Genomic DNA, 27,618 nt, shown 5'->3' with positions numbered 1-27,618 from the left:
ACAACCCAAATGTTCATTAATAAATGAATGGATTAAAAAAATGTGGCCCATCCATGCAATGGAATATTATTCAGTCTCAAAAAAGGAAGGAAATTCTGACACACGGTACAACGTGGATAAACCTGGAGGCCGTTACACAAATTGAAACAGGGCAGGTACGAAAGGACAAATGCTACATGATTCCACTTCTGTGAGGATGTCGAACAGTCACAGAGAAAGAACGTAGACCAGTTACAAGGGCTGGGCGTGGGGGACGGGGAGTACCTGATGGAGACAATTTCTGTTTGGGAGGACGATGATCATGTTTTGGAAGCTGATGGTAGTGATGGTTACACAACCGTGTGCATGCACTTAACATCACCAAACTACACACTCAAAAATGATGGCTAAGGTAAATTTTATGCTATAACAATTTTAACACAATAAAAATAAAAATCCAAATTCTTACCACGGTCCCTGGCTGCCATGTCTGACTCTTTGTGGCCCCTTGGACTGCAGCACGCCAGGCTTCCCTGTCCTTCACTATTTCCCGGTACTTGCTCAGACTCATGTTCATCAAGTCGGTGATGCCATCCAACCATCTCGTTCTCTGTCGTCAATCCTCCTGCCATCAATCTTCCCCAGCATCAGGGTCTAGGGCAAGACTTATCACCTACCAGTTCCTTCCCCTCACTCACAGGCCTTCACTTCACTTCCCCTCACTTCAGCCCTGCCAGCAGCCTTTCTGAACCAAGCCCAAGCACGCACTCCTGTTCTCTGATTGCTGTGCTTTTCCTTCTTACACGTCTCTGCTCAAACAGCCCCTGAAAAGCCTCCAGACCATCTACCGTTGAGGATGAAGAGTAATTTTTCCTCCACCCTTCTGAGTTCTTGGTTGAGATCCCAGTAACAAAAGACCTATTAACAAGAGAAAAACATGGTATATATTAGCATGCATACCTCGTGTACACCTAGAGAAAATACAAAACTGCCTAGAGATACCCAAAGGAAAACTAACAACTCCCTGAGGTGGCTTAGAATTCAGGCCTAGGGAATTCTCTGGAGGTCTAGAGTTAGGACTTGGGCTTTCACTGGTGAGAGGCCTGGGTCAGTCCCTGGCTGGGGGAAATAAGATCCCACAAGCTGGGCGGCATGGCCAAAAACAAAAACGAATTCAGGCTTAGGGGAGATGAAGACCTCTTATGGGGAGACTAAAAGGTTTTTAGGAACGATGAAAGATGATGAATGGGCCCTTAGAATTGGTTGGAGATATGAGAGTTGAACATAACTTGTCTGGGTGTGGCATCCACTTCTACTCTTGAAACTCCCAGGGAGAGGGCGTAGTTTCATTGAGCTCTTGTTTGGAGGGTCTGTGTTTAGGCAGGTGAGGGAATTCAGGGAAAGCTTCTCGCACATTTGCTGTTTTTCAAGTGCCTGCAGCTCAAAACACCAAAGCACCATCTGTGGAGTGGCTCGCCCTGGACTCTTACAGGTACATTTTAGAGCAGAGACTTTATTTTGTTAACAAGCAAGCCCTGCCTACCGTTGATAGTCAGTGTGTGTTAAATGAATGTTTACCTTTCCTATAACGTACACACATTTTCCTCGTATAATCAGAACTTTAATTTCAAAAGACAAAAGCCCTGGTCTACTGCAATTCTGCAGTCTAAAGTCTTAGCATCCAAAAGGCAAAAAAAAAAAACACAAAACGGTGTACGAGGAATGTAAATGCCAATGCCTTTGGAAGGCTAAGGCGGAGCAGCGGCGCCAGCCGCGCATGCAGGCTTCCGAGGCTCCCCGGCGGCACCAACAACCACCGAACAGCACGAGCACGCTCGGGGCACCAGCCACAGGCGTTCAGTCTCACCCGCGGACGGGGCGAGGGGGGAACCTACGTGCAGCCGAGCGAGCCGCAGCGCGCGCGCCCGCGAAAGCCTGAGCCGCCCGGCCGGCGCGCGGGGCCCTCTGGCCCGCGTCTCTATGGTAGGCGCGGGGCGCCGGAAGTGGCCGCGCGAGGGGGCGGCCCCGGGGGCGGGGCCTCCGCCGCCGCCTCAGCTCGGGGCAGAGCAGTGATGGCGGCCGCCGACGGGGTCGGGGAGGCCGCGCAGGGCGGGGAGCCCGGGCAGCCGGAGCCGCCGCCGCCGCCGCCTTCTCAGCCGCAGCCTCCTGTGCCGCCTCCCCAGCCGCCGCAGGACGAGGCGGCGGCGGCGGCGGCGTCCCCTATGGACGACGGGCTCCTGAGCCTGGACTCGCCCACCTACGTCCTGTACAGGTAACGCCCGCGGCAGGCCGTCTGGCCGGCGGCGCGGCCTGGGGAGCCCGGCGGCGGGGCTGGGGCCCGCCGGGCGGGCGGGCGGGGTCGTCCGCGGCGCTGGCCTGCCGTGGTTCGGAGCCCGAGCGCGCGTGTGCGGCTGGGCTGCGGGCCGGGAGTGATTTCCTCGAGGTCCCGGGCTGGCTCGCTTTGGGGGGGTCTTCCTTGTGGTTTCGTCCTGCCGACACGCGGAGAGCGCGCCTGAAAACCTTAGGGACGCCGGGACGTTTCCCTTCAGCGGTTTTAGCGCCGAGTTAGGCTCCGAGGATGAGACGTGGGTAACTAACCCCGGTGCGCGTCCCCTCGGCGCGCGGTGCAGGGCGCTGCCGCAACTTTCTCGCCTTTTCGTCCCCGACTTTTGCTCGGCACCCGGTCCGTTCCCATCCCCGTCACTCGCTGTCTATTGGTCATGCTCATTCTATCCCCCCAAACTCCACTTGAACCTGCAGAGTCGAGTGACAAATCTTTAACTTTTCTCGCGTGTCTTATTTTCCCTCCCGTAATTCCAGATAAAAACCCCATCCGATGGCTGATTTGCCTAGATTTTACGAACCGAGTTTGAAAGGCACCCGCTCCAGGTTGCGTCCCCGAAGTTAATGTGTTCGAGCTGCCGTTGGTGGAGGTGGCCCCCACAGCTCTCAGAGCTCTTCACCGAGCCGTGCGATCGTTGGGAAGTTTCCTCCGACTTGTGTCAGATTCCCCGGCCCCCAAAGCTTTCTTGTGAAGTGAAAGTGAAAGTCGTGTCCGGCTCTTTGCGACCCCATGGACTATACAGTCCATGGGATTCTCCAGGCCAGAATACTGGAGTGGGTAGCCTTCCCTTCTCCACGGGATCTTCCCAACCCAGGGATTGAACCCAGGTCTCCCGCATTGCAGGCGGATTCTTTACCAGCTGAGCCACCAGGGAAGCCCAAGAATATTGGAGTGGGTAGCCTGTCCCTTCTCCAGGGGGTCTTCCTAACCCAGGGATCGAACCCAGGTCGCCCACATTGCAGGCGGATTCTTTACCAGCTGAACCACCAGGGAAGCCCAAGAATACTGGAGTGGGTAGCCTGTCCCTTCTCCGACGGAGGGATCCAACCCTCGTTCTCCCGCATAGTAGGGGGATTCTTTACCAGCTGAGGTACCAGGGAAGCCCTAGTTTTCTCATACCGCTCCGCATCGAAGTCTCACACCTCAGGAAACGCATGTTTCCCCTGCGTTTCTCCTTATAAAATGGACACAGTTTTAGGATTTGTCTACAAAGCACAGAGTTTTTGCTGTCCATAGCTGATTAGTACACAGAACTGAACAATGGGCAGTACGATAAGAATATAAGTAAAAGAGTGGCTAAAGAAAATTTGGTCACGCTGAGCAGTCTACACAGAAGTTGTTGCCACTATCATCTGTTTTAGCTTCCATAATGAGAAGTAGCAGTCGCTGAATGTTTGCTCTGTGCGTTTATTAGATGCTGTGTTTATAACGTACAGCATATATACTGAAGCATACAGTAATAGTATATAGTACATTCAGTGCGTCTAGTGTATAATACATGCTAATTGTATAGTGTGTATAGACATATTTACTATGTACTGTATGCTTACTATTATGCACGTTTTCAGTGCTTAACATATTATCTCAAACCTCCAGATAGCTTTCTAAAATTGGTTGGTAATAGTATCATCTCCATTTTATAAATGACAAAATTGCTCACCGGAGAGTTTAACTTTCTCAGGGTCACAGTAGGTAGCTCAGTGGTAGAGCCAGTGTTCCACAGATTCCAACCTCTGCTTGACCACCTGGACCACCTCTTGGTGTACAAGAAAATGATAATGATTACTTTTATTTTTAAATATCAGTTTCTAGTTATTCATATTATTCAAATAAAAAAGTGTTATTCAATTTTTAAAAAATTGTTGATTGACTCAGAAGAGTCTAATTAGACCAATGAATTGGATTGATTTCTAATTTAAAACTATTGTGTACTTGCTACAGAAACCTACTTTTGCATTTATGTAAAACTTTAAATTTGAAAACTATTGATTTAAATTAATTGGAAAATTATTCACTTTATTTTTATTTTAAAGTTTAATATTATAAAACAAAATGATAGACTTGTTCATGAATAATACATTAGTTTTAAGTTAAAGTGTAATCATTGACATTTTAAAGACCATCAAATTTCGTTTTTTCTTTCCATGCTTGAATATAATCACTGAAAAAATATCTATATTTTCAGGGACAGAGCAGAATGGGCTGATATAGATCCAGTGCCGCAGAATGATGGCCCCAATCCAGTGGTCCAGATCATTTATAGTGAGAAATGTAAGTTTATTTTTTATTGGGAAAAGACCTGTAAGTCAGATTAGTAGCAAAATTGAAATTCACAACTATAGATAGATGACAGATTTTTGTCTGATAAAGGTCTAAATGACTTAAACTAATCTTGTGGGGGTTTTGTAATTTACTTTCAAGATAACAAATTTCATTTTGTCTTAAGAATGGACATACTCTAAATGTAAGTCCTAAATGTTATTTTATCATACATCGTAGCTACTGTGTGATTGTGCTTTTCATTTACTATTTAATCTGCACATAAGATTGATATTGTATCCCTATATCATATCCTACATAAAATAAATTACATGTGGATAAATGATTTACTATTATTTAGAATAAACTTTGGTTGTTGAAGCATGAGCATTTTAAACTATATTTTAACTATGAAATGTTTGACTCAGTTCGAATGCATTTCTGATATTAAAGTGAGTGGATTACTTTCTTTGACAAAGTGTTCTTTCATAATGAATGTGAAATGCTTTGTAAATTGAAGACCATGCAGATGTTGTTATTCTTCAAGGAAAGGATAAACAAAAGAGAATGCTGTTTTGCAGCTTTGTGTGTGTGTGTGTGTGTATGTTTCTTTCAGTTAAGGCTCTGTTATCCGAAATCATTCCTCTTTTACAAAAACCACTTGTTTTTTCTGATTATAGGATAATGTCAAGAAATATTTGTAAAGAAAGAGTAATGGTATGAGAGTTTGCCTTACCAAATATAAAAGTGTGCTACTAAACTTAATAATTAACATGTGGAACTGGTGCAGAAATAAATAGATTAATAATTAAAAATTATCAATGTAGGTAAGAACTTCTGTTCACTTCAGTCGCTCAGTTGTGTCCAACTCTTTGTGACCCCATGAATCACAGCACGCCAGGCCTCCCTGTCCATCACCAACTCCCGGAGTTCACTCACACTTACGTCCATTGAGTCGGTGATGCCATCCAGCCATCTTATTCTCTGTCGTCCCCTTCTTCTCCTGCTCCCAATCCCTCCCAGCATCAGAGTCTTTTCCAGTGAATCAACTCTTCGCATGAGGTGGCCAAAGTATTGGAGTTTCAGCTTTAGCATCAGTCCTTCCAATGAACACCCAGGACTGATCTCCTTTAGAATGGACTGGTTAAAAGGACATTTCATGTCTGTATGAAAGATGGATTAATCAAGTAATGATTTTGTTACAGTTACCTGTGCATTTGGCTGTAAACAAAGTTATATCCCTATGTCATATCTTACATAAAATAGATTACATGTGGATTTAAGTTCTAAAACAGAACTGTAAACATACTAGGAGCAAATAGTGTAATCTTTCATTCTTAGGTAAAGAAGGAATTATTAGCAAGATGTAAAACTCAGAATTGACTGAGAAAAAGATCAGAAGGTATGAAACTGAAAAGCTTCCAAATTATGAGAGAGATTATACGTGAATAGATAATTCACTGGAAGAAATAGAAATGTCTGTGAAGAGCTAGTAACCTCACCAGTGATCAGAGAAATGAAAACTGCAACTTTTCCAGATTTGTAAGGCACCTTATGGAAACTTACAAAGCCATACATTTCTCTTTCATTTAAAAATAATAAATTCTTTTTTAAGCACGGTTAAAAAAGAACAATGTTTTTAATTCTTAAATATATCATTATTAGAAAGCACAAAGGAAGAGAGAAAAATGATCCATCAATCAAAACTGATCTATGAGTGTATCAGAATTTTTCCTTTGTGCAACAGAGGACAGCATGAGTAAGTTAAAAGGCAATCAGCAGTGTGAGAGAAGATGCATAAACAGAAGATTGATACTCAGAGCCTTATAAGGACTTTTTCAGGAAAGTTAAAGAAACTGGCAGACTAATCAAAAAATAGACAAAGGGTGTGAAGTGGCACTTCATAGAAGATGTAATTTCATTGACCATTAAATAAGGGGAAAAATTCCATTATCATTAGAAATGAAAAATAATTTAAGCTGTTTTGTGATGTCAGATAATTGAAAAGTATGAACAGATCTGTAGTTTTCACGTGGAAATTTTTGTATGTTTAGCCATTTTAGAAAGCACTGTCATGTATATATTTAGTGAAAGTGGGAAATTCTCACATCTCACAACCTTTAAGTGCTGCTTCTCATGATTCATTCTGGGTTCACTCTGGCTTATGGCTTCAAAGACATGTCCTTGGACTTCCCTTGGTGATACAGTGGATAAGTGTCTGCCTGCCAGTGCAGGGGACATAGGTTTGATTCCTGGTCCAGGAAGATCTTACATACCTCAGGACAACTAAGCCCATGTGCCACAACTGCTGATCCCAAGCTCTAGGGCCCAGCCTGAGCTGTAGCTACTGAGCCTGTGTGTCTAAAGCTCAGCAACAAGAGAAGCCCCTGTGATGAATAGCCCGAACACCACAACCAGAGGGTAGCACCCACTCTCCACAACTAGAGGAAGCCTGCGTGCAGTAGCTAAGACCCATCACAACGAAAAAAATTAATTAATTGAAAAAAAAAAAAAAAGACATGTCCTAGGAGGCTAAGAGCACAGACTTCAGAGCCGGACCACCTGGTTCAGATTCTTAACTGTACCACTTTACTGGCCCTGTATCCTTGGACAGGTTATTTGACCTCTCAGTACCTCTGTTTCCTCCTGTGTAAAGCGAGGATAATAGAAGTACCTGCTGTGTGTGTGAGTGTGAGAGTTGCTCAGTCGTGTCTGACTCTTTGCAACCCCATGGACTGTAGCCCGCCAGGCTCCTCTGTCCATGGGATTTCCCAGGCAAGAATACTGGAGTGGGTTGCCATTTCCTTCTCCATTAGATCTTCCTGACCCAGGGATCGAACCCGAGTCTTCTACATTGCAGACAGATTCTTTACCAGCTGAGCCATCAGGGAAGATAACTACTTTATAAGCCACCAGGGAAGATAAGTGAGTGAATTATGCACGTGAAATAATGAAACAGCGCTGATAACTATTATAATTCACAGTAATTTTTGAAAAAAAAATATTGGAAACCAACTATATATTTGTGTTTTGAAGAATAGATAAGTGTATTGTCATACAATCATATGCTGTAAAACCAGTAAGAGGATCTTGTGTGTGTGTGTGTGAGTTGTTCAGTTGTGTCCGACTGTTTGTGACCCCATGGACTGTGGTCCACCAGGCTCCTCTGTCCATGGGATTTTCCAGGCAAGAATACTGGAGTGGGTTGCCATTTCCTTCTCCATTAGATCTTCCTGACCCAGGGATCGAACCCGAGTCTTCTACATTGCAGACAGATTCTTTACCAGCTGAGCCATCAGGGAAGCCCAAGAGGATCTTAGATGTGATATAATAGGGACAGATTGTGGAAACAATATTGAGTGGAAAGGGGGCACGCAGACTTTAGCAGCTCTGAGTGCGACAGTGCGTTGAATTTGTAATTTTTAATTAGGAGACTTGTAATATAAAGATTTTAAATCAGAAAAATCTAATGAATATAAAATTCTATTTATTAACCCGAAATTTATTTATGATTCTGTCAATATAAAATATATAACCTTAAGACTAAGTATCCTAGTCCCACTTAAAAAAAAATCGCATTGACATGTAAACCATGCCATGTCCACTGTATGGAGAAGTGAACAGAGAAGGACAGAGGTGTATGTGCACAGGCACGAAAGGACACATCCCTGAGGGGAATGCCAAAGAGCAGAATGAAAACGCTATACCAACAGAGCCACATTTATCTGCTTGGAAAAATGTCTGCAGAGACACGTAAACTGGACTGGTGGCAGCCATTCCCACCGACACAGATCCAGTGCAGTGGGCAGCGGCGCTGGATACCAGAAACTTCAGGTGCTTTCTAAAGTATCATGTGCTCACTGTGGGCTTCTGAGGTGGGGCTTGTGGTAAAGAACACACCTGCCAATGCAGGAGATGAGGGAGACGCTGGTTCGATCCCTGGGTCGGGAAGATCCCCTGGAGGAGGGCACGGCAGCCCACTCCAGTGTTCTTGCCTGGAGAATTCCCGTGGACAGAGGAGCCTGGCGGGCTACAGTCCATGGGGTCGCAAAGAACCGGACCTGACTGAAGCGACTTAGCAGGCATGCACATGCTTATTGTAGAAAGATTTGAAATGTTAGCCATCAAAGTAGTCTCGTCATCCAGCCCTCTAACCACCGTTAACATTTGGTATATAGCCTCTCACTCTTCAGCAAATATGTTTCCACAGAGTTAGGTTTGTTTGGTTTTTTTTAATATTTATTTATGTATTATTGGCCGCACCACGTGGATTGTGGGATCTTAGTTCCCCGACCAGGAATCAAACCATGCCCACCCCCAGTGGAAGCACAAAGGCCTCGCCCCTGGACTGGCTGGGAATTCCCTCCACAGAGTTAGTGTGTGTGCACGTGTGAATGTAAAATTACATGTGTATACTCTGTACATAGCGTTAATGTCTTACAAACATTTTGTTTCACATTTTAAAGTGTTTGGGAGCTTGTTTGTTAACGACCACATCATATTCCATAGTTATCATTTATGTCTGTAAATTTTACTTTCGTATAAATTAAACTCATCATTCTAAAGATAGCGTTTAGAAGTAGATGATCTTTGTATGCTCGGAAAGAACTAATTATTCATGCTCTCCTCTAATAATTTCACTTTGGGGGTTATAGTCTGAGGACACACATACCTGTGTGTGCTTGCATGTGTGTGTGCATGCTGAGTCACAGCTGACTCTTGACGCCCCATGGACTGTAGCCCACCAGGCTCCTCTGTCCATGGGAATTTCCAGGCAAGAATACTGGAATGGCTTGCCATTTCCTCCTCCCGGGGATCTTCCCGACCCAGGGATTAAACCTGCGTCTCCTGCGTTGCAGGTATATTGTTTACCACTGAGCCACTGGGGAAGGCACGCAGGTAAATATATTCATGTGTATTGTTTATTTTTTAATGAAAAGTCATTGAACGCTTGAAGTAGTGATTTTTATAAAACAAAATTGAAAAAAATCTCCATCAGTAGTAGCAGCAGAATGGTTAGACAGAGTAGGATATACTGACATCCATACTGCATGTAGCCTGCTAAAAGTTTGTGAACTCTTGTCAGTAACTGGAAAATTGTTATGCTATAAGAAAAATAGCATAGCATGTCCACATAGCTTTTTAATTGTGGCAAAAGAAGTATGGGAGTATTTAACATCTGGGTGATTTTAGCAGTCTGTCTGGGGCCTTAATCTGTTCTCTGCATTAATCTGTGCTGTGATGTGAGGGCCTTTCAACTGCAGCGTCTCCTGCCTAGTCCATTGTGACTAGTGGTATGGTCTTGGGTGTCAGACTAGATTTGTATTTTTAACCTCTACCTCCAAAGTACTCTGGGCCACTTGAACTTGTGAATCTCTCTAAGCCTCAGTTTCTTTTGTGGAAATGAGAATAAAACAGGATAAAAATTGTCAGAGTCTGAAGTTCCTTCAGTTGAGAGGCTGGCAAAGACCAGAATTTCTGATGTTGTCTCAGTGAGGATGTGGAAAGTACAGGTGTATTCATGCCTTCCTGGAGGCACTGTATATTGATCAGACCTTTCTTGAGAGGTTCACCTGGCACTATCTGTCAGCACGAACAGTGCAGGTAATCTTGATCCATGTGTACAGCCCATGGAGGTGTGCTGAATTCGCATGTGTGCACAGAATACATTGACAGGACAGTGAAAGAAGGAAAGCGTGCATTGACAAGGATGAATTAGATACAGTGGCCATACAACGCAAAGCTGTGCAGCTGTTTGAAAAATGCAGTAAACTTTGTAGTGGAACGCAGTGGAGGATTATGTCTTCTTCCCATTCTTGTTCCTCCAACTAGTATTATTCATAAATAAGCACGTATTGGGCTTCCCTGGTGGTCCATCAGGTAAGACTCCATCTGCTAGTGCAGGTGGGTCTGGGAGGATCCTGCATGCCACGGAGCAGCTAAGCCCGTGCGCTCTGGAACCCACCTTCCACTGCAGGAGTAGCTGCAACAGTGAGAAGCCCATGCACCACAACCGCGTGAAGACCCAGCACAGCCGTAAAAAAATAAATAAGCATATATATTTTTTTAAACAAACATGTATTTTAAATGAATAGCTGCTGTTATGCACCTTCCTTTTGTCACTCAACAGCATCTTATAAGTTGTTCCACTTCAGTGTATGACAGAGCAGCATTGTTACACATAGCTGCATAGGGTTTTGTTGAATTGGTGTACCGTGAGGGACTTCATTCTTTACTAGTGGAAGTTTCAGTTTCCAATTTTTCTTGCTTTTTTATTTCTTATGTTATCAAATACTCTCATAAATGTCTTTGGATGCTTTGGGCACATACAGGAGTTTAAAAACTTAACTGGATTAAGAACTAAAGTCAATGAGTAGTCAGTTTTAATTTTTAATGGAAATTACCAAGTGGTTTTCTGTAGAGATGTGTACTAGTTTTCATGATCTTGAATAATGTATTAGTGAGCTTTCAGATGTTCTGGATTTAGAAAAGGCAGGGGAACCAGAGATCAAATTGCCACCATCTGTTGGATCATCGAAAAAGGGCGAGAGTTGCAGAAAAACATCTACTTCTGCTTTACTGACTACACCAAAGCCTTTCACTGCGTGAATCACAACAGACTATGGAAAATTATTAAAGAGGTGGGAATCCCAGACCACCTGACCTGCTTTCTGAGAAACCTGTGTGCAGGTCAAGAAGCAACAGTTAGAGCTGGACATGGAACAATATCCCAGTTGCAAATCGGGAAAGGAGCACATCAAGGCTGTATATTGTCACTCTGCTTATTTAACTCATATGCAGAGTACATCATGAGAAACGCTGGGCTGGATGAAGCACAAGCTGGCATCAGGATTGCCAGGAGAAATGTCAATAACCTCAGATACGCAGATGACACCACCCTTACGGCAGAAAGTGAAGAACTAAAGAGCATCTTGATGAAAGTGAAAGAGGAGAGTGAAAAAGTTGGCTTAAAGCTCAACATTCAGAAAACTAAGATCATGGCATCTGGTCCCACCACTTCATGGCAAATAGATGGAGAAACAGTGGAAACAGTGAGAAACTATTTTGGGGGGTCTCCAAAATCACTTCAGATGGCGACTGCAGCCATGAAATTAAAAGGTGCTTATTCTTTGGAAGAAAAGCTATGACCAACCTAGACAGCATGTAAAAAGCAGAGACATTACTCTGCCACCAAAGGTCCATCTAGTCCAAGCCGTGGCTTTTCCAGTAGTCATGTATGGATATGAGAGTTGAACTGTAAAGAAAGCTGAGTGCTGAAGAATTGATGCTTTTGAACTGTGGTGTTGGAGAAGACTCTTGAGAGTCCCTTGGACTGCAAGGAGATCCAACCAGTCAATCCTCAAGGAAATCAGTGCTGCATATTCATTGGAAACCCTGATGCTGAAGCTGAAACTCCAAAACTGTGGCCATCTGATGCGAAGAACTGACTCCCTGGAAAAGACCCTGATGCTGGGAAAGATTGAAGGCAGGAGGAGTAGGGGATGACAGAGGATGAGATGGTTGGATGGCATCACCGACTCTATGGACATGAGTCTGAGTAAACTCCAGGAGTTGGTGATGGACAGGGAGGCCTGGCGTGCTGCAGTCCATGGGGTCGCAAAGAGTCGGACACGACTGAGCACCTGAACTGAATGTATTAGTGAAAAAAAGACAGCCAAGAGCATAAGAGTGTGATGTGATCTCATTTGTATATATATAAAAAAAGGATAGAATTAGAATCACCTATATCTGATAGGATATATTTAGAAGGATATACTAGAATCACTCTGCAGATGCTTCTCGGGAGAAGGACTGGGAATTGAGCGGAATGGAAGCTTAGTGTGAACTTTCTGTACTTTTTGAGTTTTCCGTCATGGTGTGGAGTCCTTTTTCAGTTTAAGAAACTGATCAAAATAAAATGTGAAAAAAATAGCCAAGTGAATATTTGAGTATATACTTAGTTTTTACTTAATACACAACAGCGTTGGGGGATCTGGAGTCTGGCATCAACCCTGAATGTGCAGTAAGCTCGGTCACATGCATTGTGGCTGTGACAAGTTCCCAGGTTGGCAGTCACCACTGCTGGACTTTCTTTCACTTATTGTTGTAAATCGTATACATGCAATAAGATATCTTCCTCCTAGACATAGAAAACAAGCAACATTTTGTAATTTAGTGGTCATTTTAAGCAAGAAAGGCCATCCTAATGCAGTTGTGTGCTCCGTTTCTAGTTCAGGACGTCTATGATTATTTCCGGGCTGTCCTGCAGCGCGACGAGAGAAGTGAGCGGGCTTTTAAATTAACCAGAGATGCTATTGAGTTAAATGCAGCCAACTACACAGTGTGGTAAGACACATCATCACTATTCCCTGTCTGAATGTCTGAGGTTTTCATTTGGATGGTTTTTTTCCTTAACTTTAATTTTTATCGAAATAATCAGTTACATATGAGTTTAAAGGTCACATTGAATGAAAAGTAGCAGTCTCTGCCCCATTCTTTCTCACTACAGGTCCCACTCCCTGAGGTAACAACTCCTCGGTGTTTTTCCTTAAAATCTCCTCTATAAATAACATACTTGGTTGTTTTTAATTTTTTCACTTTCAATATTAGTCTTGCTATGGAAGCACAGAATTACATCTCCTCTGCTGTCTCCATCACAGTTTGTTTTCTCTTTACCAGTGAATAACTTGTCTTCCAAACTCTGCTCCTGTCGAGTGTCTCGTTCCTGCTGAGCACAGTGGGGACCCTTCAGCTCTCTTCTCCACGGATTTGGGCCCCACACGTCAGGCCTGCAGCTCTTCCCTGTGTCTCATCCCTGTCTTTGAGATCCCACACCTGTCCCTTTCCTGATTTACTCTCATTTTATAGATCAGATCCTCAAACAGAGGAAAACTTACAAAAGGACGTATGGGAAATTGTTACTGAGATTTTTTTTTTTTATGTTTTAGAGTGTCTTTAGTCCCTTCTCAGCTTTACTAATAGAATTCAAGATTGGAAATCATTTTTCTTCAGGTTTTCAAAACTGTCCTCTTTCCTTCAGCTTCTATTGAGAAGATTCCTGTTCCTTCCTTTGAACCTTTTCTTTAACTTCGCGGGGTGGAATTTTTTTATTTTTTGATAATTACTTCTCTCCTCTCTTCTTTCTGAAATGTCTTTTAGTTGCATGTTGTAGTTCTGAGACTTGTCTTTTCTTATTTTCAACTCTCTTTTTATCTGCTTTTGAGATACGCTTTATCTTCTAACTCTTTCGTCTGCACTTTTTTTTTCTAACATGTTTTTATTTATTTGGCTGCACTGGGTCTTAGTTGCAGAATGTGGGCTCTAGTTCTCTGACCAGGGATCGAACCCATGCCCCCTACAGTGGGAGCATAGAGTCTTAGCCACTGAATCACCAGGGAAGTCCCTGCGCTCATTTTTATTTTACAAGAGCCCTTTTTTTGTTCTCTGGGTGTTCCTTTTTGGTAGCATTTTGTTTTGTTTATTTCACGGATGGGATATATTTTCATTTTTCTGTTTTGGTCTCTTTCTTCCATGTACACGTTTTTCTCAAATGACTGGTAGTTCTTGGCTCTCCTTTCACACCTACAATGGAAGCAGGAAAAACCTTCTTTGGCATCTCTACGTGTTGCAGGACTGGTCACTGAGAGGGCTTCACTTTGAAGCTAGTGGAGGTGTGGCTGTTCTGTGTGAAGTCTTCGTATGTCAGTATTTCTGGGTCTTTTCTCTTGGCTGGTTTGTGATTTTGAAGAAGAGCTGTCGGAGGAGTGTCTGTTTGGCTGCCTCAGTTCTGGGGGTCAGTTCTGGTAGGGAGGGGTTTCTGGCCTGTTATTTGTGTCACTGTTTTAAATTTCTTTGTTTTCAGCCTTTACTTCACCCTGCTTTGTGTTGTGTCTGATATTTCTTTCTGCTTCTGATTTTTTCAGAAAATAAAGCCACTTGTCTGTTGTCAAGGTTCTTTTAGGAAAACCCCAGTCCTCCTCCTCCTGCACGTTTTCTTTACTTGCACATAGCACACTTCACCTCTGGTCATCGAGTATGTGGGGTTTTCCCCTACCAGGCACAGCCCACAGGTGTCCTGTAATTTAACTTAACTGTAATGCTGTCCACCTGGAGGTAGTGTTGGATTCCGCAGGTTAAGGGCTCTGTTTCACAAGCTACCCCAACCCAGGGCCAGTCGCAAATCCTGTGCCTCTGCCTGGGGGGCTGTAAATCAGAGGCTCCAGCATCCACTCCTTGGGGCCGACTGATTTTCGAAAGCAGCTCACAGAAGCCAGGGAAACACTTAGGTTCACCAGTTGATTAAAGGATCTGATAAAAGATGGAGACACGCAGCCAGCTGACGAAGTACATAGGGTAAGGTCTGTGGTGGGGAGGTGGTCCTGAGTACAGGAGCTTCTGTCCCCGTGGAGTGGGGATGTGTCACCCTCCCGGGGCACATGGATGTGTTCACCCATGTGGAAGCTCTCTGAACCCCTGCTGCTGGGATTTGATGGCGGCTTCCTCATGTGGGCATGATCGCTTATGAACTCCCTTTTCCAGTCCTCCCTGTTCTGAAGGACGGGAGGCAGGGCTGTACATTCTAAGCCTCTAACTCAAGGCTGGTCTTTCTGGTGACCAGCAGCCCATCCAGAGTTGCCTCAGGAGAACTTGGTGTTTGTATGTCGCTCAGAACTGTCAGTGTGCCATTTTCCATGGTTTTATTGGCCTCTTGCAGTTGCTGTGGCACCCCTCATCCCTGTGGGTGTGTGCGTTTTCTTCATTGTCGTTTTAGCGGGGTCTTATTAGAGGGTGAAGTCTGTCTGGAACTGTTAGAGTCATCTTTCATCACTTTGTGTCTCTGATACGCACTTCTTAGCTTATAAGAATTTCTTTACTGTATACAGCTTAGAGCAAATTAGAATTTATTTAAAATCCCTAAATTTATTTGCTGTTTTCTTAAAAACAGTACACCTGAAATTACCCTGAACTGAAACTGAACTGAATATATATGTGCTCTGTGAAACCTAATTTTCTTTAATTATAATAGAAATGCTGTCATTTCTTCTATTTAGCATTTCATTTTAAAAGGTAACTTAAAATAGTATTTTTTGTCCCTTCTTATATACTGAGTTGAAATATTTTGAGATTTTGAAGTAAAAATAGACCAGAACTAATTATGTCTTTAGAAAAAAGGTTTTATTTAATAGTTTGACTTTTACCTATGAAGAAATTGAAGAGAAACTTGTTTCAGTTATAAGTAGCATTATTATGATGGTTTTAAAAGTAAAATATTTGGTAATATTTGTAATGAAATTAGTGTATTATATGGATGATGTATCTAAATGAGCAAGTTATACCGTGTGAGGAAAGAGAAGTTTCTGACTCTTGTGCAGTAGAAACTAGTGACCAGAATATTACCTGAAAATCATCACTGACTGGTTGCCTTTTCTTCTGTCTCACACTTGCTGCGTTTCACTATTTTTGCTTCAAAATTCTTGATTCTTCCGGTCACCAGTTGTACAAGTTTGGACAACCACAGTTAAATTCCTAACTTATTGGTTATATAGAGTACCTACCAGAAATGTGTCTGTGTTGTTGTCTTCTGGCTTCATTTGATGCTGTGCCTGGCAATGTACGTGGAGTAATGACACTGTGGATACTTATTATTTGCTGTAGGCATTTCCGGAGAGTTCTGTTAAAGTCACTTCAGAAGGATCTACATGAGGAAATGAACTACATCTCGGCAATAATTGAGGAGCAGCCCAAAAACTATCAAGTTTGGTAAGATGAACACAAGAAGGAAATGAGTTGTTGTGCTAATCGATTAGCACCTGCCAGTGGGTGACGAAACCATGAGGAATTGTTCATTTGTTTATAGTCCTTGGACTGGAGCTAATGTCACCTGTCTTACACTGTTGTTAGGAGAACTGAGGTGACTTTTTGTTTAGTGTGTGAAATGGCACTTAACCCACAGTTGACACTCAAATGTTTGCTGCCATGATTTAACACTTTGACATTAACTGTAATACTGCTAGAATCAGGAAAAAACTTGAGCAGAAAATCTTTTCATTTTTCTGTTTAGTTTTCTATTCAGTATGTTATAAAACGAGTCCCTGGTATTTGGTCTTTTGTTCATTTATTTAAAATTTTTTCATTGATGCTGGAGATAAAAGGATGAATGAAAGTCTGAAAAGGAAAGCAGATAATGAAACCAGTTATTTTACAGAGCAGTGTGAAAAGTATGATAGTAGAGCTCTTACAAGTGTGTGTTCTCAAAATTAAGCTCCTGACTTAGACAAGAGTATGGGTTTTATGAAGGAGGGAGGAGCAGGACACAGTGGGGAGGGAGAGGAGTTTGGAGCAGGAGGACGGAGAACAAATAGGAAAGAAAGGCAGAGTCTGGACAGTTCCCAGCATTTAGTGGGCCCGCATGCATGGAAGCACTGAGGTGGTGGAGATGGTGGGGGGAGGCAGGAGGGAAGGGGCGCTGGGGCTGCCGGGTCCTGGTGAAAGAGAAGCGGCCCCGTGGTGTCCGTCCAGAGCTGTCTCCACTCTGTGCCACTGGCTGCCTGCTCGCTCTTCAGGGTCACCACCATTTCATGTTTTCCCAGTACAGTGACTGACACGCACACTTCCCTGTCTTTATGCCTGAAATTTAAGGATGATTTCTGAAAGGAAAGACCGCTGAGGCAGGGAGAGGACTCTGGGGAGAAGCATGAAAGGGCGTGATGCACTCAGGGAACTGCGTGTGGTTCCATTTGGCTGGTGGACCTTTGGGGAGTTCTGCAGTAGGAGCATAAAGAGCCTCAGGGACATTGACAAGGGTTTGGACTTGACCTTAGCTGCAGTGGAGAGCTTCTGACACATCTTAATCTAGGAAGTAATGTGATTAGGTTTGTGTCTCAGGAGGTTTACTCTACCAGCAGGTGGAGAATAGTGGAGCAGGCCCGGAGTCCTGGTGGGCCGTTGCCATGTGGGGCTTATGGGAGTGAGTGTGGTAGGGCCAGGGAGATAGAAGTATACATGTGAGAGAGGCTTTGGAGACAGAAGCAACAGGTTTTGAAGTTCAGCTTCTCAGGGGAGTGGCAGAGAAGAGTGATGTCTATATTTTGGCTTGACTGTTGGGTGAATGGTGGTGCCAGCCACTTGGAGAATTTTGGGGAAAAAAGCACATTTCTGGAAAAGAAGGGTAGATTCAGGATTGGACAAGTAGGCTTTGATGTGCTTATAGAAAACCTGGCTGCAGCTGCCCAGCAAGTGGTTGAAACATGCCCCCTGTGGTTGAAGTCAGCTCTGGATGAGGATGCTCTGGGAGAATTAGAGGAGGCTGGGGACAGAACACGGGCGAGCATTGGCGTTCGAGAGGCAGAGAAGCGGTCTGGGATGACTGAGGAAGGAAACCGGAAGTTAGTGTGCTCACAGAAACCAAGAGAAGGGAGAGTTTCAGGAAGAAAGGAGTAGATGAGAGTATCTGCTACTGCTGAGAGGTTCAGGAGAGCAGGAATGGAGACGACCCATGGGTTTATTCCATTGGCGGTCGTCAGTGAGCAGTCCTCCCATCAGGGTGGGGTGGGCAACTGGGCGGCAGTGAGGTGTCGGGAGGATGGCGGGGGTGGCAGGAAGAGGAAATGAGCACGCATCACTTATGGGAGATGAAGTTGGCTCTTGAGAAAAAAGACAGAGCAAGCAGCTCGTCAGGGCTGTGTCTTTTGGGTTTTATTTTCCCAAAGTGGCAAAGACTTCATGATGAGGGGGAAAGTGTTAATGAAAGGGAAAAGGCGAGAAATCTGGAGAAAAGGGGAATAGAGTCAGGGCTCGCTTGGAGTTGGGAAGGGACCCAGTGCACAGGTTAGCCTTCAGAGAAGGAACGGCTCCCAGCTGTGGATCCGTGTGCAGAGGGGACTGCTCTCTGGCCCAGTTGGGTAATGATTATCTGCATAATCAAATACTGTCATTAAGAAGGAGTATGAACCATAAATAGATACTTAATCTTCTCAAAGTTACAACATAATAGATCTGAGAGGGAGTAACAGCATTTGGCAAGGCATGGAAGTGATAACTGTTGCAGATTTCCATCTGTAGAATTTTAAACAGCTTTGCTTCTGTCACTTCTTTCTGAGTAGATGATGGTTATATTCCTGAGAAATTGCATTATAAAAGTTATTTTAGTAGAAAAGTGACTATAGACAGTTTTCAGTCCCTCATTTAAAAGTTATTATACCCTTCGGAATAAGGTGTTTTTATATAAAATCTGTAAAAATCCAGACGGGAGTTCCCTGGTGGGCTAGTGGTTAGGATTTGGGGCTTTCACTGCCTTGGCCTGGACTCAATCCCTAGTTGGAGAACTGAGGTTGCACAAGCCATACAGCATGGCCAAAAAAAAAAAAAAAATCCAGAAAATTACCTGAAGAGATATATAAACTATGTACTATTTTATTTTTTAAAAAAAGTGTCCAGACATCACAAGCTTTCTCAGCATTTGATTACATCTAGTTTTTGCTGAAGAGAAGTAGCTGCCTTCTCTGGATACTGCAGACTCTGTCATTAACACATTACCATCTATCATTATCAAAAACAAAATACAGAGCTGCCCAGAGCACTGCTATTGGAAACCCAGTAGTTTTTAATTGCAGTACATTTTATTTTTTAATTTTCTAAATTCAGTTTTTAAAATTTTTATTTACTTATTTTTGACTGCACTGAGTCTTCACTGCTGCACATGGGCTTTGTATAGTTACGGCAGGCAGGCACAGTTGCGCTGTGCAGGCTTCTCACAGCAGTGGCTCCTCTCGCTGCCCAGTGCAGACTCCGGGGCAGGTGGGCTCGGTAGTTGCAGTTCCTGGATTCTCGGGCACAGACCCAGTAGTTGGCTCATGGGCTTAGTTACTCCGTGGCATGTGGGATCTTCCCAGGCCAGGGATCAAACCGTGTGCCCTGCATTGGCAAGCGGATTCTTATCCACTCTAATACCAGGGAAGTCGTGCAGTGCGTTTTAAATTCCCCACTCCACTAGCTGCTGTCATAACTAGGATAGTATAAGTAATTGAAATCATGTATGCCAGTTATTTGCACTTTTTATTAAATTCTCACCATGAAAACTTACACTGTAAGATCAACCCCTGTATTTAATTAATAATCTTTAAATCATGGAACAGCTTAGTATTTTGCTCTGAGAAATCATTTTGACATGGTGGAGGACCTAATTCTTAAGTTTTTCCTGAATTACAGAATTTATCAGTAACCTGGAAAAATAGTTACTAATGTTCACTGACTTGTAAGTCTTCTTAAATAAATTATTTAGAAACCTTTCCCTCTGGGATCTTCCTTTTGGTAGAATCTTACCTTCTTAATATTCTCTAAGATGAAGTTTTAAATTTTCTATGCATGTGGAGTAGGTCACCCATTAAGCATTAAGTCTTTCTTTACCCATTTTCTCCATCACCCCTGCTCATTTTAATATAATGAATATTAATGGTTTTTAAAAAATAGCTTCATTGAGATATGATTCACGTATCATACTATTTACCCATTTAAGGGGTACATATCTCCAGCCATCACCACAGTAAATTTTGGAACATTTTCACTAATGGATTTTTATAAATATTTCAGCTAAAGAAAATTATACAAATAGAACCCAACAGAGAACTCTTAAAGTATTTTTCTAGTACAGAAATTCCTCTTCTGACCAACTTGTCACAGCTACTTGCCAGAGTAGTAGTGAATTCTGTTTTGCCCATGAGCTGGTGAAATAAGCAGTTGCTTGAATGGTGGCCCTTCGGACTTAAGGAAAAGCGACAACCTGTTGGCACACAGAGGGGCTTCCATACTTGATGAGACAGGATCATACTTCCTATAGTCAAATTGTGACATCTGGGCATGTTGAAAATTCTTTCACAGGATATTGTGGTTGTTGAGAGATTACTGTTCCTCCAGATTTAGCTGCATTTAAACCTTTAAGCCCTTGGTACCTGGATTCACTTTACAGGCAAATCACTGTTTCTGTTTCTCAGCTGTTATTCAGCATTCTGAAATTTTTTCTCCTTTTCTTTTCTTCCCAGTAGAGTCTTGAGAATCAGGTGAACTTCTGTGTCTTGCATGTCCCTGTGCATCACCTAGTACGACACAGGGAGCTGACACTTTGGTTTTGGGGTAAATTCACATGAACCTCCCTCTGTTGAGTTTAGGCATCATAGGCGCGTGCTGGTGGAGTGGCTGAGAGACCCGTCGCAGGAGCTTGAGTTCACTGCGGACATTCTTGCTCAGGACGCCAAGAATTACCACGCCTGGCAACACCGACAGTGGGCTATTCAGGTACCGCCTTTCTTGTTACAGTGCTAGTCACAGTTTTATGTTTTTAAGTATACTTAAACTGAAACACATATAGATCCTTACACACAATAATGATTAAGATGGTTAACAACTATTAAGATACTTAATTAAACCTGACATCTTTCATGTTGGGTAACTTTCATGATTTTCACACAATAATGATTAAGATGATTAACAACTATTAAGATACTTAATTAAACCTGACACCTTTCATGTTGGTTAACTTTCAGATCATGAAAATAATGTTAATGTTAATTTTATTCACATTAAAGAATACTAATAGTGACTTTTCAATAGTTTTTGATTGAGTTTACATCACAGTATATTTGCTAGTAACTTGATGTTTCCACTGTTTTTCCATCTATTTTCCATGAAGTGATGGGACCAGATGCCATGATCTTTGTTTTCTGAATGTTGAGCTTCAAGCCAACCTTTTCACTCTCCTCTTTCACTTTCATCAAGAGGCTTTTGAGTTCCTCTTCACTTTCTGCCATAAGGGTGGTGTCATCTGCATATCTGAGGTTATTGATATTTCTCCCAGCAATCTTGATTCCAGCTTGTGCTTCTTCCAGCCCAGCGTTCCTCATGATGTACTCTGCATTTGAGTTTGAGTGAACTCCGGGAGTTGGTGATGGACAGGGAGGCCTGGCGTGCTGTGATTCATGGGGTCATGGAGAGTTGGACACGACTGAGCGACTGAACTGAACTGAATAGAAAAAGTAGTTGTAAATTTTTGATCAGTTCAGTTCAGTTGCTCAGTCATGTCCGACTGCAGCATGCCAGGCTTCTCTGTCGTCCCCTTCTCCTCCTGCCTTGAGTCTTTCCTGGCAGTAAAGTTTTAATACAGCTGTGTTATTTTCGTTAACAAGGACATTTTATGTATTAAGGTATTGCATACATAAATAAACCTTGTAATCTGATTTTACAGTAACTATTGAGTATTTTATTTCTGCCTACTTGTTAAAATTTTATGCTAAATCCTGAATAGAAGAAAATAGTTACAACTCCCACTCTGGGCATTTTTATTTGTTCCATCAAACAATTGTAGTGTTGTATCTTGTGAATTTTTTCCAGTGATTGCTGCTTTCTGCACTATTCATTATACCAAGAGTATTTCACCAAAAATTTTCAAGTTGTCTTTGTTGGTTCTCTTCTCTCCGTAATTTTTAAAATTAAAACAGCTTTGTAACATAAAAATTTGTATCTAAATCCAATTGTGTATATTTATCTACATGTATTTTAATATAATTTTACCATATATGTGCAGTCTTGAATACTTCCTTTTACTTAATATATGTAATAATATCAAATCACATAAAATTAATATACAGGAGTATAGGTAATCATTGTCTTATTACTGAGTTTGGCTTTTTCTTCTACTTTTTCACCTTAAAGAATACATAAGGACTTCCTTCGTGGTCCAGTGGCTACGACTCCACCCTCCCAATGCAGGGGGTCTGGATTCAGTCTCTGGTTAGGGAAGTAGACCCCAGGTGTCACAGCCAAAGTTCCCGTGTGCCCCAGCTAACAGCCAGGCAGCTGAAACAGGAAGCAAACCAAAAAGCAGTACATGAGCACTTAGTTAGATACACTTTTTTTCCCTTTGGATTTAATCTTTAGAATAGTTCTAAAAAAAGTTGGGTCAAGTAGTTAAAACATCCTTCTTGGTATCTAGATTGTTTTCCACAAGATGGTGCTGAATTACAGCCACTTTGGCTGCTAACTCCAACACCCTGATTTTTCATTCCTCATGACCCTTCCCATCTTTGTTTGTGGCTGCGCCACGAAGCGTGCAGGATCTTAGTTCCCAGACCAGGGATCAAACCTGTGCCCCCTGCAGTGGAAGGCAGAGTCTTAACCCCTGGACCAGCAGAGAAGTTCCCCATACCCCTGTCTTTGATGACTTTTCCTTCCCCTCCATCTCCTTGACCTGCAGCGTCACTACCCTCCAAATACATAATGAGTTCGTGTCTTCAGTTCTATCTGCTTAACTTTGTTAAAGTTTTATTTCTGTTTTTAAAAAAATATTTTTAATTATTTATGGCTGCACTGGGTCTTTGTTGCTGCATATGGGGTTTCTCTGGTTGCAGTGAGCAGGGGCTAGTCTTCCTCGTGTGCAGGTTTTTTGTTGCGGAGCACAGGCTCCAGGCTCAGGGGCTTCAGTAGTTGCAGCACACAGGCTCAGCAGTGGCGGCTTGCGGGCTTTAGAGCACAGACTAATAAGTTGCTCCGCGGCATGTGGAATCTTCCCAGACCAGGGATCGAACCCGTGTCCCCTGCATTGACAGGTGGATTCCTATCCACTTTGCTAACAGGGTAGTCCTTATTTATTTCTTTTCATTGTTTATAAATGATAGGACATTCCTAATTGAATGTTTTATTTTTTTATGTTCTTTTAGGAATTTAAACTTTGGGATAACGAGCTGCAGTATGTAGACCAACTTCTCAAAGAGGATGTGAGAAATAACTCTGTCTGGAACCAAAGATACTTTGTAATTTCTAACACTACGGGCTACAATGATCGTGCCATATTGGAGAGAGAAGTCCAGTTAGTAATCTTCACTTATTCACTCCTTAAAGAATATGTGTGTGCCTGCATGTCTCACGCATCAGGATACAACATAGATGAAGACTGCGCCAGTCCTACCCTCATGGAACGAATAGGGCAGAATAGTTAGATGAAACCTATATACTGTGTATAGGAAACCTTTACTTTTAGTGTCTTAAGTTTCTTGAAATATTGTTGGTACTGTAGATTGAGAAGAAATCATATTTCACAGTGTCTGAGAAGCTTTTTTTAAAACTGTCTCATTAAACTTGAGATAACAGTCCTTGATGTTACGTTACTCTAGTGCAGGGTTTGGGGCCCAGTGTGCCTATATTGTCCTGTGCATTGTATGGTGTGTGGCCGCATTCTCTGCCTTGATGCCCTGGATCTCAGTAGTAAACCCCATCCTAAGCCCCAATCACCCCCAGTTGAAAAATGCTCTAGCAATCAAAATCCTGTCAAGATCTCCAAAGTTCTGAATTGACATGAATTTCTATATTCTATCCATAACCCTGTTTTCTGGCTTTGTCTGCTTTATCTCATTATGTCTTTATCTCTTTGTCTGTCTTTATCTCATTGTTTGAAATTTGAAAATGTTTTTCTAGCCTGATGAGATCATAGTCATATTTTAACGTGAAATCTGTTTGAGCAGCTCCTAGGAACAGCTGATTTTATGGTACATCTGCCTCTCCCTTGCCCTTACTCTGCTTGAAATAGGGCAGGTGGGTCTAATTTTACCTGTTCTAATAAGCAGCTGGGTCTGGTGATTTAAGTTAACACACACACACACACACACACACTCACTCTACAATCCAGTGTCCTACGTTAATTCTCTTCTTCAGATTTCTTTATAATTTTCATAATGATGAATGAGTTTATTACTTTCTGTGAAAAAAATGCTATTAAAACCGCACTGCAGCAAAACGAAGATTACTAAACTTTAGTCAGTGACTTACTCATTTGAGCAAGTATGTAATGAAGCAGAGTTCTGTAACTCCCTTGGAATTTTGTGTAATTGGATTTAAATTAATAATCTTGTTAAGGGGAAGAGAAAATTAGGGAGTGGCCATTTGGAATGGGAATCACATCATAGTTTACTAGTAATCTTGTTTTGGAATTGACTATATAATCTTCTTGTTTATTTTTTATTATAGCCGTCAAGATTATTTAGTTCTCCTTTCTCAGTGAGTAGTGATTTTTCTGGCATAAGTAGATCTTAGACAAGATTTTTTCCCCAAGATTGCTTTAGCGAAAATTCTAGTCTCCTCATTTTTCTGACATTTCCTTCATGGGGAGAGCCCAAGTGAAAGGAAATCTCGCACATTAACTTCCTTTCCATTTGTAAATTAAGCCTTCTTATTACTAGTAAATAAGCATTGACCACTGCAGCCTCAGGGAGTCTCTAATTTAGATAAAAACCCAGGGAGGTCCCAGGTCCACCAGGAGAGTTAAGTGGAAGCATACAGCCGCTTTGTGCAGCGGTATGGAAACTGTTGCTCATTATTGTCACTGCTCTTTTAAAGCGATACACGTTTATTTGTGACCTTTTCCTTACAGGTACACTCTGGAAATGATCAGACTAGTCCCACATAATGAAAGTGCGTGGAATTATTTGAAAGGGTAAGAGGTGGTTTTTGCTTTTATTTTTTAACCTCCTAATATGACAGATCATAGAATGTGTTCCGTAATCAGAATCCAGAAGGATACTAAACAGCTCTCCAGTTTTCTGGATCTCAGAAGGTAAGTGTTAACAGTGTTGTGACAGCGCCCAGAACAGTGCCCTCCACCCTTTTCTTCACCTCTCAAGCACATGCCAGCACAGTTTTTAGAGTAGTCCGTGAGTAAACTTTCAACTGTATTGGTGAATCCTGTAGTCTTTGTGTCACAGAACGGAATACACACACCGGTTTCTGTTCAGCTCAGGATCACGGGAACATGAGATGCATCATTTATAAGCAGATTGCACAGATGCATACCTGCTCTTCCTATTGCTATTTCTGGAGACCTCCTGCAGCACATCGCACTCCTTAAATCAGCACGCTCGCTCTTGCCTGGCCACGGACTCACCAGGCCCTCTGTTGAACTCAAAGGTCTCCAAGGGAACTAGGCCCAAAGAACACAGAGTATGGAGCTCAGTCACATTTGGACGTCTGTCAGAGGCCGGGCTCCGGAATGTCTGGAGAGCTAAAGGGATGATTAACCATCTCAAGAAACAGAAACATTTCTCCTGTCTTATTTTCCTCACTTTTCAATTTTAAGATGGTTTTGTTTTGTTTTTTCCTTTAATTTTGTGTGTTACAGTTTGAGTTATAAATGATTATCTTTAAACTTCATTATTTTTTTTAGCTAATTTTACTCTGCTCTTAATTATCCATCATAAAGCTCAGATTTAATTTAAAAATTTCATTTTAGAGCCCTGCTAATACTTTTAATGACCTGTATGAGGAAAGGACCTAAAAATGAGTGGATATATGTGTATGTATAACTGATTTACTTTGCTGTATAGCAGAAATACAACACTGTAAATCAACTATATTCCAATAAATAATTTAAAAAATTTTCATTTCATTTCAACCTCACTGAAAATAGTTTTCTTGCTTATATTACAGGGCTCATTTTCTCTTAATCTTTCTACTGTTCTTGTTCTTTCTTCTCAAAATTGAGAATAGTTTTATTTATTTTTTAGGATTTTGCAGGATCGTGGTCTTTCCAAATATCCCAATCTGTTAAATCAATTACTTGACTTACAACCAAGTCACAGCTCTCCCTACCTAATTGCCTTTCTCGTGGATATCTATGAAGACATGCTAGAAAACCAATGTGACAACAAGGAGGACGTTCTTAATAAAGCGTTAGAGGTAAGCTGGCAGGACGAGGCACTTTTCTTCTGGAATCTCAGCGCCCCAGTATGCGTGCCCTTTTCAAAATACAGTTACTCAGAACTCCGTGCAGGGCTCTTCTGCTGCTCAGGGCTACACCCACATCACTGGTGCCCGTGGTCTGTGGTCCACTTCATTTGATCGTGACCTGAATCAAGCTGTATCAGCCCAGAATCCCTGTTTGCCCTAGGGGCTGCATTCACTTCCTTTAATGAATTTTTGTTTTTCATTTTTAGTTATGTGAAATCTTAGCTAAAGAAAAGGACACTATAAGAAAGGAATATTGGAGATATATTGGAAGATCCCTTCAAAGCAAACACAGCACAGAAAGTGACCCACCTACAAACGTACAGCAATAATACCATCTCGACGAACTTGATGGGATGCTTTTATTTTTTTAAGAGACTCTAATGAAGGAGTTAAAAACTAGAGCGATCATTCCCTTTGCCTGTGGTGTGAAACATACAATGCACAGGTACTGCTTTTTAACATGAACTACATGTGATGCTCCTTGGGTGCTGCTGCTATTCAGACTAGTTCCAAGTAACTTGATTTTTTTTTTTAAGCAGAGAATTTGGGGGAGGGAGAGGAAACAGAAAGTCCCATAAAGGAACTTTTGTAGTCTTATCAACATTTACTCTAACCCCTTAGCATCAACTCCTCCCTAAATGGTTTGTGTGTCAGGATTTGCAGCGTTAATGTTTGCAAGTATGTAAAGGGTATAAGTAACTTACCTTCCGGTTCAGAAAGCAGGGAATGCCGTTGTTAGAGCTGCTCTGCCACACTGACAGCATTGTGCTCTCACTGTAACCAACTAATGCCAAAAGAATGGTTTTGTAATAAAATTACAGATGTATCCTAAAACAATGCCTTAGTAGTTTGATTTTTTAAATAGCACTTAACTGTATACAAGGAACATTGTCTCAGCTTAGAAAAGCAGAGAATACGTTGCTATAAAACTGAAGAAACCAGAAACATGACTGTGTTAAATGTAATTAAAATGGGAAATGGTCAGTTCTCAACTGCAACTAACAAAATTCACTCAAGGTGGTTTAAACTCATAGGGTTTATTGAGTTATATAGATAGCTCACAGAATAATCACTGGGTCTTCCAGAAATACATCCCAACACACCCCTGCAGAGCTGGACCGTCACACTGCTGTTACCTGGGCTGGGATCCAGAACTGCAGGGTGAGGGTGCCAGCTCCATGTCCACCTCTGCCACACTCCACATCAACTCACCTGCTTCCCTTCCGACGGATGCAGCTCCAGAGTAAAGGCTCCCTTTAGGGCATCTGATT

The 27,618-nt window shown here is 42.3% G+C and overlaps 1 protein-coding gene across 1 annotated transcript; it reads left to right on the top strand.

The window, feature by feature from the left end:
- Positions 1 to 2,021: 2,021 nt before the first annotated feature.
- Positions 2,022 to 27,195, top strand: FNTA (farnesyltransferase, CAAX box, subunit alpha). The gene is made up of 9 exons (XM_055416676.2): positions 2,022 to 2,251; positions 4,509 to 4,594; positions 12,814 to 12,928; positions 16,238 to 16,342; positions 20,746 to 20,872; positions 23,290 to 23,438; positions 24,996 to 25,058; positions 26,125 to 26,296; positions 26,554 to 27,195. Exons 1-9 carry the CDS (start codon positions 2,052 to 2,054, stop codon positions 26,674 to 26,676), a joined length of 1,140 nt encoding a protein of 379 aa, XP_055272651.2. The 5' UTR covers positions 2,022 to 2,051; the 3' UTR covers positions 26,677 to 27,195.
- The last annotated feature ends 423 nt before the right edge of the window (positions 27,196 to 27,618 follow it).

This window comes from Moschus berezovskii, chromosome 26 (genome assembly GCF_049115385.1).
Source record: "Moschus berezovskii isolate FMDL1 chromosome 26, NW_MosBer_1.0, whole genome shotgun sequence".
NCBI classification, from domain to species: Eukaryota; Metazoa; Chordata; class Mammalia; order Artiodactyla; family Moschidae; genus Moschus; species Moschus berezovskii.
This window is presented reverse-complemented; position numbering and strand designations above follow the sequence as displayed.

Coding starts and splice junctions, on each gene's coding strand:
- FNTA (XM_055416676.2), top strand. CDS start 2,052: ATGGCGGCCGCCGACGGGGTCGGGGAGGCCGCGCAGGGCGGGGAGCCC. Junction 2,252..4,508: donor CCCACCTACGTCCTGTACAG/GTAACGCCCGCG, acceptor CTATATTTTCAG/GGACAGAGCAGAATGGGCTG. Junction 25,059..26,124: donor GCGTGGAATTATTTGAAAGG/GTAAGAGGTGGT, acceptor TTTATTTTTTAG/GATTTTGCAGGATCGTGGTC.